Source organism: Oreochromis niloticus, linkage group LG15 (genome assembly GCF_001858045.2).
Source record: "Oreochromis niloticus isolate F11D_XX linkage group LG15, O_niloticus_UMD_NMBU, whole genome shotgun sequence".
NCBI classification, from domain to species: domain Eukaryota; kingdom Metazoa; phylum Chordata; class Actinopteri; order Cichliformes; family Cichlidae; genus Oreochromis; species Oreochromis niloticus.
Genome location: NC_031980.2, coordinates 16,759,722 through 16,771,925, shown reverse-complemented (window position 1 = coordinate 16,771,925; position 12,204 = coordinate 16,759,722). Strand labels below are relative to the sequence as shown.

The 12,204-nt window shown below is 41.0% G+C and overlaps 1 protein-coding gene across 2 annotated transcripts in view; it reads right to left on the bottom strand.

The window, feature by feature from the left end:
* The window catches only part of jag2b (jagged canonical Notch ligand 2b), a 43,594-nt gene extending 32,515 nt beyond the window's left edge, over nt 1-11,079 (bottom strand). For both annotated transcript variants that reach the window (XM_003446258.5, XM_005475079.4), the window contains exons 1-2: nt 10,622-11,079; nt 9,661-9,981 (exon numbers count right to left, since the gene is read on the bottom strand). In XM_003446258.5, the coding sequence (XP_003446306.1) occupies nt 9,661-9,981; nt 10,622-10,690 (390 nt within the window). In that variant the 5' untranslated portion in view covers nt 10,691-11,079. The remainder of the gene's footprint in view (nt 1-9,660; nt 9,982-10,621) is intronic.
* Nucleotides 11,080-12,204: the final 1,125 nt, after the last annotated feature.

Here is a 12,204-nt window from a genome sequence, read left to right as displayed (position 1 = left end):
GCTTTAATTACCCCCACAAGGAGCCTCTCGCACCTGCACACCATTCATTTAACAAGAGGCAGGGGATGTAGTGGGCCACAACAACACGCTTCAATGCAGAGTGACCATGGAAATACACATGTGCAGACACACAACTTACTGTACAACAGGGTTACACAACTAACATATGCGCAGCATTCGTAGACATGCACTTCACTGTGCAACCTACTTAAGCAAGGTTTTTTACAATAAGAGACATAATGACTTTTAAAGTATGTGGTGAAAATACTGGAAAAGAAATTGTGATACGATATGATTTATAAGGTTTCCACCAGAAAAACACATGTAAGACCTTCACCTGTAATGGAGGAGTTCAGTTGATGTCATACAGCAGTGCTTGTGAGCCTTTTCAGGTGTAACTTTGAGCCTACATCTGTAGATCAAGCACAACACCTTTATCAAGGTGTCACACCCCCCTTTTACTTAATTTAAACCAATTGCACTTCTTCCTCTGTTAATATGAACACTGGCTACCAAATGGACTGACGATATACCAGACAGTGCTTTTGCTGCAGTGTTTTAAATGTGAAACACACCAAATATATCATTGATCTTTAGCAACATTTAAAAAAAAAAAAAAAAAAAAAATTACAAAAAACCCCCCACACACTGGGGTGGGGCAGGTGCACTGCACATTTACAGTAAATCCGAAAACGCATCAGTTTCATTTTGAGCAGAGATACTGCAGACGTAAACAGTGGAGTTTTCCCCATCTGTCCCATGAGCTCAGATCCACAAGAGAGTACTCAGACCAGCCTCTTAAACATGTTCATGAATACACCCTCAATACCTGTGAGATCACAACAAAAGAGCACATGCAGTCCCCTTCTAGACAGGATTTTTTTAAAAACAAAAATCCTTCAGTTACCAACGTTACATACACTGATAAACTGTTTAAAAGACAAAAAAAAAAACAAAAAACAAAAAAAACGTTTAGATAGTAAACTTACATCCATAATGGATGTAGTTGAGCTAAGGAAGTACACAGAAGATGTTATAAAATACAGCAGGTACACTGTAGAACAGATTCACTGTGCTAAATCTCGCCATTTTCTTCATTTATCATTTTCCCTCTTCTACTTAAATCAATGAAATCTGAAACCTTTACCATTTAAAAATGACAAGATTCCAAGAATCTGCATGTTGGACCAAGCAGATGCAATTTCAAATTTTGTGCGTCAATTTGCCTCTGGTTATGTTTGCATAAGGTGTTCCTCAAGACCCTATAGGAAATGGCTCAATGGCAACTTATAGCCCATTTGAATGGGTTGCTTACACATTCAAACATGACAAAACCACATGGGCTTTGGCAGGGCATTCACAGTGCAGTGGTTTGGTTATAATACGGTTTACGCCGAAGAAAAATAATGAGCTTATTTTCATACAGTGTGGAAACAGGATGTGTCACATCTTCTTAAAATACCTATCTGCAACATTTTTACCAGTGTTGATGAAAACAGCTGTGAGAGATTTTGCTCCTTTTAAAAACAAACTTGATCTTTACTGTTTATTTTTAGTCGACTTATCAATATCCAAAGCCAACAGTTAATTGTGATGACCGTTTTTACAATAAAACAGAAGCATTACTTTCAGTCACCAAGACTTAGCGATAATGCTATGTTTATGTTATAAACAAAAGTGGCCATCTGACATTAATAACTTTCGAGTTCCTCTGAAGTTATAGGAAACTTGATACAATTTTTTTTTTTGAAATGTATTCCAAAAGATGCGTCACCAAATTGTGGAAAACTTTCTCTTTATGTACGTCATAATGTGCAACATTAAAACCTCCAAACATGTTTGGACAAGCAAGTAAGCTATCCAAGTAAGCAGGGCAGAACAAAAAGGTCATTGGTGCGTTTTGGCTCTCGGTAATAAGTCCAAAATAAATAGTAAGTCACGGGAGCAAGGTGGCACAAAAAGTACAAATGAATCCTAAAACTATAGAAGCAACAGCTTATTCTCTAACTCAAAATATTTACCAAAAAGTTATTTTTCAAAAGGCTAAAATTCCCTCCCTGAGGCACTGCGTAAGACAGCCGCCATTAACTACAGAGAAGCTGTTACTTTCCTCACTTGTACACACTGTACTTGTGTGCAATCACAGCACGAGAAAAACAAAATGTTCTCAGAGGAAATCCCGTCTCCCTGATTCCTGACATCAACACAGACCCGTTAAATACTAAAAAACAGTCCGAATCATATGACGAAGACAACTTAGTCCACGTGGGCTTCCACAGGGCAGCTCTCCAGACCACGCAGTCCACGCTACACCGCATCTTTGTTGATGAGCAACACAACACTGCGGATATCTGTTAAACTTGACGGGCAAGTCCAGATTTACAGAAATGTGCTGGAAAGCAACCAGTAAAAGAGGCCGAAGTGATCATTTTCTTCTCACGCCTCTCTTTTTTTGACAAGCACACAGAGAAGAACATGATATTTACGAGCTCATTAGGAGATGTTTGATTACCATTTGAGACACGAGTCAAAGAGCGTTAATGTGAAACTCCAATAAATGTCCAAAGATTTCATCTGCAATCGCACTTAACTTCAAGAGCTGTAAAGACAGAAATGATCCACTTATTAGTGAGGATTTCATGATAATCTAGGAGTAAACCAAGTTCATCACAGTTCACTGAAGCCCCCATCAGTCAGAAGCATAGAACCTTTGGACTACTGTTTAAGTCAGTCTGCTAAGTCAGAACCCAAAGTGTGGAGCTACTGCCTGATAAATGCATTAAACAAAGATGTAAACGAATTATTTAATAAATGGGAAGAAGATGGATAACCATTTCAGGAAAAAAAAGAAATCTCATTCTGCAGTAAAGCCTACAGGAACATGCAAAGATAAAAGTAATAAAACTGTAGGATACCACATCTTAATCACCACTTCTTAAAAAAAAAAAAAAGAAAAAAAAAGAAAGGCTCTCTTACGTCCCATTATGTCACCTTGGGAGTTCAGCGCGAGTGGCTAATTGTATAATCAATACAGAACAATGCTGAATCACAGGTGAGACTCATGTGAGTAGCTTTCCACAGACCAGCCCTGGGACCAGAGGAGGATGGATGGGGGAGGGAGCCACACAGAGGAAAGATAATTGTTTACTAGAGGCCTATGCAGCCGTCTCCTAGCAACAGCTCTGACACGCTCCGTATCAGGTGTGGTTAACCATGGCAGCCTGCATTAGCCTCTCTCTCTCTGCATGTGTGTGTGTGCATGCGCGTTGAAAAAAAAAATATAGCTGCCGCCTCAGCCAGAGAGGGGAGGAAGGAGGAAAGACCTACATTACATGAGCCAAAGTGCATCACTAAAGCACTGAAATGCTCTGCTTCATTCTCATATTCAGATGCATCAATAAGAGTCCTTGTCTGCTTGTCTGAGAAATGCGATGATACTCAAGAACATTTTCCGCTGCTCAAGCTCAAATTTGCTGACGTTTATAAGACATAAAATAAAAATTAAGAGCTCTATGTCAGAAGGTTTTGTCTGCTACGGAGTTTTACTCTTGTAACGGGTCAGGAGCATTTTCCATTCATCATGCAAGTACTTCACACTTGTCAAATGTGTGCAAAGCATACTTTAACACAATTACTACCTAGTATCCCACAATGTGCATCTTTATGCTGGGATGTATAATTCCTTACTTGATATGAGCACAAGGATTGAGTCGTGGACTGTGTCCTTGACCATCTTCTAGGAGTCAGTCGAGTTTTTGTACTTTTATTCTCAACAGCAGCACAAAACAGGAATTCCAATAATTTATGTTTGCTCCAGAAAAGAGTAATGTAAAATAAAATTTAGCAGGTATGGCTAAGTTAAGATGTCATTTAATTGTGAATGAAATCTGCTCACAGTTGAAATAAATCAGCCACATGAGACCAACTCCACATTAAGGGAGTGCGTGAGCGGCAGACCAAATAAACCAACCTGTAGCACACTCACTATCCCTTTATCATAGATGGGTCAGAGTGTTTAAAAACTCTTTATTCTAGGAAAAACTATTTTAAGAGATATGTAGTTTAAGCATTTTAATGACGCTGATGCGTGGTGTAGATCCCAGTACAGTTTAAACTACCTCCCTACATCCATTTACTAGCAGAGTGAGGATGGAGTCTTGATACATGTCAAAGCCTGGAGCAGATAGAGTTACAGGCAGGCTCACATCAAACGGACGTCCGGCTGATGTCACTTGAGGGCGGGGAGGATGAGAGAAAGATAGGAAAAGAAATTCCACCGGCAATTTCATTAGTGTTCAAATGGAAGTAAGACGTGGCTCTCTCTTTCACTTGCTCTCCAGAAGTGCGCACGCAGCATGAGCCAACAAAAAGGAAACTCAATAAGAGTGGCCAAACAAGGCCGTAACTTGGTCAGCTCAGCTGCGAGCTGGAGCATGTGAATCTTCATTGCATAAGGTCCGTGGGCTTTATTAAACATGAACACTGTTTTTATTTTAATGAGCAAATAGAAAGATTAAAAATAAGCCTAAGGCCAAGATTAAGAAAATCAGTGATTAACCTAGTCTGCCCTAAATAATGGAAACACAGGGAAATGACTAGCCTAACCCTGATTAACCATCATTGAGTCTGTTCCCCTTTTTTCCCCTTGGCCCAGTCTGCGCATAATCAACTGGGACCCAAGTCAAGAACCTCCAATCAGAGCAGCTCCATCACTGTAATGTTCAGTAATTTACAGACAAGATGGGTGATAATAGCCAAACACAAAGCAATGTCTAACAAAGATGTGGTAGATTTCGTTTCCAGGTTGGACAAATGAAACCAATTCGGTGCATTCGGAATTCTATGTGGAAAAACCTGCATTCTATTCGAAGGCCACCAGATGGCGATAGATGCGATTACAAAAAAATAATAATAATTAATTAATTAATTAATAAATAAATAAATAAATAAATAAATAACAAGACTGATATAGATTTCTATGGGAAATAAATTTTTATCCATCAATCCTTTTTCTGACGCTGGCTTGCAGAGGCAGCAGCCTAAGCAGAGAAGCTGAGACCTCCCTGTCCCTCGTCCTCCAGCTTATTCAAGTGAACATGGAAGTGGTGTTCCCAGGCCAGCCAAAAGATGCAAGATGTCCTGGGTCTACCCCGAGGCCTTATTCTGGTAGGACATGCTTAGAACACCTCATGCAGGAGGCGCTCATCCTGGTCGAACGCCTGAACCACCTCAGCTGGGTCTTTTTGATGTGGAGTAGCAGCAGCTCTAGGCAGAGTCCCTCCGAAGGTTATTATATTTTATTGACAGGACACAGTCTGAAACACTAGGATGGCTCCTGCGTTGCCTACTAACATTACGAGATGGAACGTTAGCATTGGTAACACAGTTGATTTTTCAGCTGCAAGGCCAGCTATCTCAAACAAAATAGCAATATTTCCTAAGAAAAATAATATTTTAAGAAGATGTTGCATTGAAACCCATTCCCCCTCGAATTCTTTGGACAGATCTGGTCTATGGACAGTTCCTTCACTAAATTTAAAGGATTTCCTCCCTTTGTCTAAAAAGCTGGACAGTATCACTTGGATACTGGTTTTACTGCCTTTCTTATCCGCAAGTTAGGGTGGACACATCGCAGCAGTTGTACTAGTCGCAATCTTCCATGTGCTGTTTTTTGCGTGCTTATGGACGTCTTTCTTCTTCAGCATGTAAGGACAGACTGGAACACTTGTAGACATATGCTGCCCCCTTCAGTTCCACAAGAATTGTAGTGGCAGATATGCTGCACACGGTACCCACGGTAATGAAGAAGAACACCATCGTGTTGTCAGAATATCTGAATCAAAAGTTCTAAGTATTGGTTCTGGTGACATCCTAATTACAATATGAATGTCGGTCTAACAAAAAGATTTAAAGCCACGAGAGTAGAAGCAGTAAATTTAGGACTGAAGAAAGAGAGAGGGAAAAAAGTGGAGGCTGAGCTCAGAGGTGGCATCAGTAATCAGTCTTTTTACTGGCAAGCTGTCAAGAGAACAACAAGATAGAGAATCACTGGGAGAATTCCAGAGAATAGATAAAAATCAGCCATTAGCAGCTGAATCATACTGGTGTGATGATAGAAGAACAGAAGAAACAAGAAGCTATGATATATAGAATCGCTATTTCTGTGGAGACAATAGTCTCCAGTAATACATGATGACTTTTTTTTGTTACAGCCTGAGTGCTCTACACAAGACTGAGATTAAATGTTCCCTTTCAGATTTGAAGAGCAATTTGAGAAAACTATGGCATCAAGTGGGATTCTCACAGCTCAGGATTTCGGGTCAATTTGAGAAGTCAATGCTTAGGTGAATGGTTTATTTGAAACTTAGTGTTTTTAGCAGCAGTATAACCATTATTCGATCAACCTAAATGACGCACAGACTTGCATAGCCAAGATCCTAGGATTCAAATTTCCGCTTTCATAAGAAAGTGTAAGACTATTTAAGTGTATGTTTAAGTATGAACAAGAACATTTATTATCTTCAAAAAAGGCAACGCAAGCAGAATTTGTACTGTTGACATCAACATCTGATAAGGATCAAAATTGGGAGCCGGAATAAAATCATTCATTCTGCTCAAGCCTGATTCAAGATGACAGAAGAGTCCAGTCCTCGCTGGTTTTCATGTGGCTCGAAATGGGCAGTTGACCAGATGACACAGCCAATAGTACACTACATCTTTGTTTCTTCAGTGAGGAAAGAAACAAGGCCACAGCCAGTGACCCCGAAGACTTGTTGTGACATCTGGCACTGGAATACTGCGACGTTATCAGCCGGGCACTTAACAGAAGTACGGCACACCAGAACAGCCCTCTTCACCTCTGCCTCAAGTTGTTGAGATCCTCAGTAGTTCATATTTTATGAGATATGAACCATCTAGTTAGTCCATATGAAGTCTGAGTTGGACTCGAAGGAATACTTGACTCAGATGAAATATGACTTGATGGCGAATATATATTGATAGACATTGACTTTTTTGGTCTTTTAGCCTTTTATCAAGTCATTTTGGACACAGCAGACTGCCTCAGTTTGAGGAAAGATTTCAGGCATTTTAAGTCGTTAATAAATATGGTGCTCCATCCTTTTCAAAGGATCAAAGGCAATTAACATAGCTTTGGGCAATTTGCACAAAAGCTGTTGATTATCCCGGAATCCTTTCCATGGTACAGAAAATCCCTTTGTCGGATCAATTCAAATGAAGAACACCTCCAGGTACCCGAGTGGGCAATTAAGGTTCCCAAGGGGCCACATGAGAAAACGGGCCCTTATTGTTGAACTCACAGTGAGCAGAGACTTCAACAATAAGCTGAACTCACTGCTCACTGTTAATTTTATCTCTTCAGAAGCGTATTGGTGCAGTCCTCCACAACAGGCCCATTTTCTCAGGTTAATATGGGAAAATTAATTGCCCACGCCTGCTCCAGGTGGTAGACGTATTATTATTCAGGTCCACTAAAATGAGGTGCAAACCAGTAATTGGCGCCAGGAACAGAATAAAATGTCTATAAGACACGCCAAGAATCGACTAAAACGGCTCATGATCTAAGGAATACAACATCACCTCTACAACACTGGGCAGGGAGTCTAACATATGGCCAGTCGTAGCTTCCAACCAGCTGTCACTGGCTTACTGATGTTTAAGCAATGATGTGACAGAAGACGGGTAAAGACAGATGAATTCAAGTGTAGAGCACAACGTTTTGCTTCAGATTCAGTGAAAAGTTAAAAAACAAACAAAAAAAAAAGGCATTTTCATTACCTCTGAACCTAAAAAGTAAGTAAATAAATAAAGTAAGTAAGTAAATGCAGCTGTTATTTCACTATTGGTCAACCACTTGTACTTTAAAGAGTAGATTTTTAACTTAAGTTCATTTAGTTTATCATCATAAAACCTGAAGCACTCAGTTAGGAAACTGCTGCCGATTTTGCCATCCATCCTTTGATAACTTTTCTCAGCTGCAGTTCCAAAGACAGCACACACATCCAGGTCTAAACAGCAGCCAATAATGTGCAGTACAGTTCCTTTGGCCCAAAACATCCCCCTAAAGACTTTTTAACGTCTACTCCAACTGTGTCAGACATCTGCATTCGCGTATTGAGCTCCACTGGCTACTTAATAGTAAAGAACACCTTTAGGTGTTCGAAGCTGTGTGAAAACAGTGCTTGATATTAGAGTGTCCAAAGGAAAGCACTCTTTATCATAAAAACCTCAAACAGTAAAATTGACCCTTTATCAGCTATCACTTCTCTGGAGGGAAATGAGGTTAACTGGCCTGGAAGGACCACAAGGGGCCACCTGGCAAGCACAGCATGAGAGGAGGCTCCTGGGTGCTGAAGAGGGGCGGAGAGTTGTCAGAACCAGCCAGAAGTGCACACCGCGCTACTGCCCAAAGGCATCATTCACTCCAACTGAACGCACATTTCAAACTTGGAGCATAATGTAACACATTCATTATTGTATTACAGAATTCATCCAACCAGCACCTACAACCAGGCTGCATCCCCTCACTCTCCTACACCTGTAAAACTTGGCTGTTGAATGTTGCTATGCGTGAAAGTAGGAGTTTTCACTCCCACACACCAACAATCACCCCACAAATCTGTGAGTAGCAAACAATAAGGTTCAACCTTTAAGTTAACGAGCTAAGGCTCAATAAATTGATTTGACTTTAAAATCAGCAATTTGCTGATGTAAAAAGCGTAACAACCATTTCTCCATAAAAGCAGAAACACTCCCCATCCGCCACGATCTACATATCAAAGCATTTCAGAGTAATCACCCCATCACGGCCTTGACAGGTGCAAGCTGGTGGCCTGGAACAAAGCCAATCCTCATATATCAGGGCAACTTTAAAAGATGACCCAGTTGACACTGCGAAACACTGTAACTGCAATCGGATCCTTGTGAAGCATGCAATCATTTAGCCCCGATGTGTGTCAGTTCTCATAAGGACAGGATGCTGCTAAGCACCCCCTTTAATGAGGTCTAGCTTCTCTGTAATAAGACAGAGAGGAGGTGGGAGATGCTACAAAATTTGGATCACTGCTTTAAATCTATTCCAACTGCGACTCCTTTACAGGTTCTTGCCTCCAGTCTTAACAGTATAAAGGAGAATCGCTTCAATTTGAGCCACAACAAGCAATTGTTGATATAGCTGCTCAAAAGTTAAAGGTAATCTGCAATCGTTTTCATAATGGGTCAAAAATTTTACTCACTTTCAAAAAGAAAAAAATCAACTTGGGGGTTTCAGCTTCTGATGTGTTGATCAGACCTTTGATAAATAAGCTCTAGATGAACTGATCAACAAAATAACTGACTGTCAACTAAATTTGGAAGCAACTGTTAGCTGTAGTATTTTTTTTTTTTTTTTTTTAAATCTGGTGGATCTTATTTTGAAAATATGAACTTTTCTCCAGGTAGGTGCTGCTGGGGAAAACCTCATTTATACAGAATACGAGAGCGTTTTCTACCCACGAGTTTCTGCAGGTGTGCCCGCGGGTACATGTAACAAGGGGGGGGGGGGACCCAAACCCGCCCTACATTTTAAACCGGGTTCAAAATGATGCACTGTCTGAAGAGGGGGTGAAGAAAGGCTTAACTGGAGCAAGAGAAATCACTCACCGGCCAAGCAAACTGGAAGGGGATCACAATCCTGCCAGCATTGTGGACTTTATTCGGGTTATTGTTGGCGCCCTCAAGAGAAAACGTATTTCCACCGACAACTTGCGTAGATTCAGCTCCGAACGTGCAGGAGCCAGTGGTGGCCACCTCCATCTGATATTCCTTCAGGCACACTTTGAAGTAAGTGTCGCACTCGTCTTGAGTGCAGCTCAGGTCCTGGGAGCTCCGGGGACCGTCGCAGCACTCCCCGTCCGCCAACTCGCCGTTTTGATTCTCCACGGAGATCAGCTGCAGCTCGAAATAGCCGGTTGACTGGGACACCTACAACCAACGTATATACATTTTTTTTTAATAGAGAGAACTACATATAGGCTCTTGTGGAGAGATTACAGCATAATTTTACATCTTATTCTGGTGCGTAAAAAAAAATATGGAAGTGGCCAAATCTGTGTCTTACTCTCCATTTAAAACGGTATAGAGGTTTTGGAGATTGGGTGGATGTGCCACAATATTTTTCTGCATCATGAATGGAGCACGTGAACAGCGTATAGTTTGCATGCTGGGATTTTAGACAATCAGGTTACTCTCAGACGGGAGCGAATTAACCGCTGCAGCAGCCAATTGATGCAATCCAACTTACAACTTGTTTGGTTCAGGCCTAATTCTCTCCCCTCAAGAAGATGAAAAAATTCACATAAAGGAGTCAGCATTAAACCAAAATGGAGAGTAGCCTGTATCAATTCCTTACACTTGTCATGGTAACACGATCACATGCTCCACAACTGACGGCTACGTAATTCAATTATCGATTAATGTGACGCGAATATGCGTCGCCGGAGAGCCAACGCATCTCCCCACGCCCACCAACTTTTTAATTTTAATTTGAAACATTTTTTTAATTATACGGAGCAAAATTAAATATGAGTAATAAATAAATTATTTATTAAAAACACCCTCTTACCTCCGTCCATAACGTCAACAGCAGGCACACTATTGGGAAGCAATTCCTAATCCTGGTGAGATTCCACATGCCTCCGACTAATTAGAGTGATATGTGTGGAGGTGGGGAGGGGGGGACGATTAAAAAAAAAAAAGACAAACAGCCGCGGACCCGGCGACTAGTTCCTCCTCTCCATACATGCAAAGATAGAATATTCACACGCGTGTCGTCTCCAACGTGTACGTCCAGATTTCACCGAGGCATTACATGCGTGTGTGTGAACAGGCGGCGGATTGCAGGCGCAGTGATGGTCCATGTACAGCAGCGTCCCTCCGTCAAATCTCTCCACACAGCAACTGAGATGTTTCGTTGCCACAGCCTGAGGAGAGGATGTCTGCTTTGATTGGCAGCTCCGCAAACCACTTACAAATTGGCCTGCGGGCAGTCTCTGAGCCAACCGGATTAAGGGGCGGACAATAGTATAATAACCCCCACTTCAATCCTCCTCCACCTCCTCCTCCTCCCAAAACTTGAATTGTACTGGCTTTCTATTGAGCTTCATTTAGACAAACCGCATTACAGCGTGCAAACAAAGCAGGGGTCGACTTTAATTAAACGCAGCCGCAAAGATATTATAATGAGCATGGTCATTAGCCTATGTCAAATTAGGAACTTATCGGCGCTGCTGTGCTTTTAATTACAGTCTTAATTAGGCCCAGAGACAAATTTGGATGGGTGTTTGAATGAAGTGACGCCCGATGGCAGAAGGCACATTAAAAAAATGATTTGCTCCTAAAGTTAAAAATAAAAAATAAAGCCCTACAAGTGTGCTAAATGTTTGGCGTTAATTTACGGGGATTACTTGATTAATTTACAGTACAGTTTCATTTTCTTTTCACGTGGTTTCTTTTGATTCTATCTAATAATGCTTAAAATTGTTGCCACTAACACCGTTATTGGAGTGATATGGAGAAATAAAGAGGTGCTAATGTATTTAATCTAATCATAAACATTTCTGGAGCATTAACTGCGATTAAAGGTTAAAAAAAAAGGAAGGAAAAAAATACTCCATACAACGCAACACTTTTCAGTCCACCAATTGCAGTTTAGAGCGCCCTCTACTGTCTATGCAACACTCGTCAACTTTCAAAATATGAAATCATGTTCGAATTTTTTCAATATTTTTTAGATGTTGCGTGGATCTTAAGTTAAAAACACAACCCTACTGTTGGTGCAGCATTTCCCATCATACCTTTTCTCTTGTTTCCTTTGCTTCTCTGTTCTCTGCTGCATCTCATTGCTATTTGATTTGACCACAGAAATCCACAACAAAACCTCTGCCTTATTGACTTAATGAACTGGCTTGTCCTCAGCTCATTCCACTGCCTTTATACTCCACGAGGGGTGGAGGTGACCCCCCATCGAAGAACGCAACAACAGCAGCAAGCGCGTTTGGTCATTTAAAATGACTCCTCTTCTCTCAGATTGTACACAGAGGCATACATGCTCACAGAAACAGATGTTTGGGATACCTGCATCACCTGACAGTGCACTCAGGTGATCTGGTCTTCCCTGACAGATGGTCAGTCCTTACCAGTGTTTTT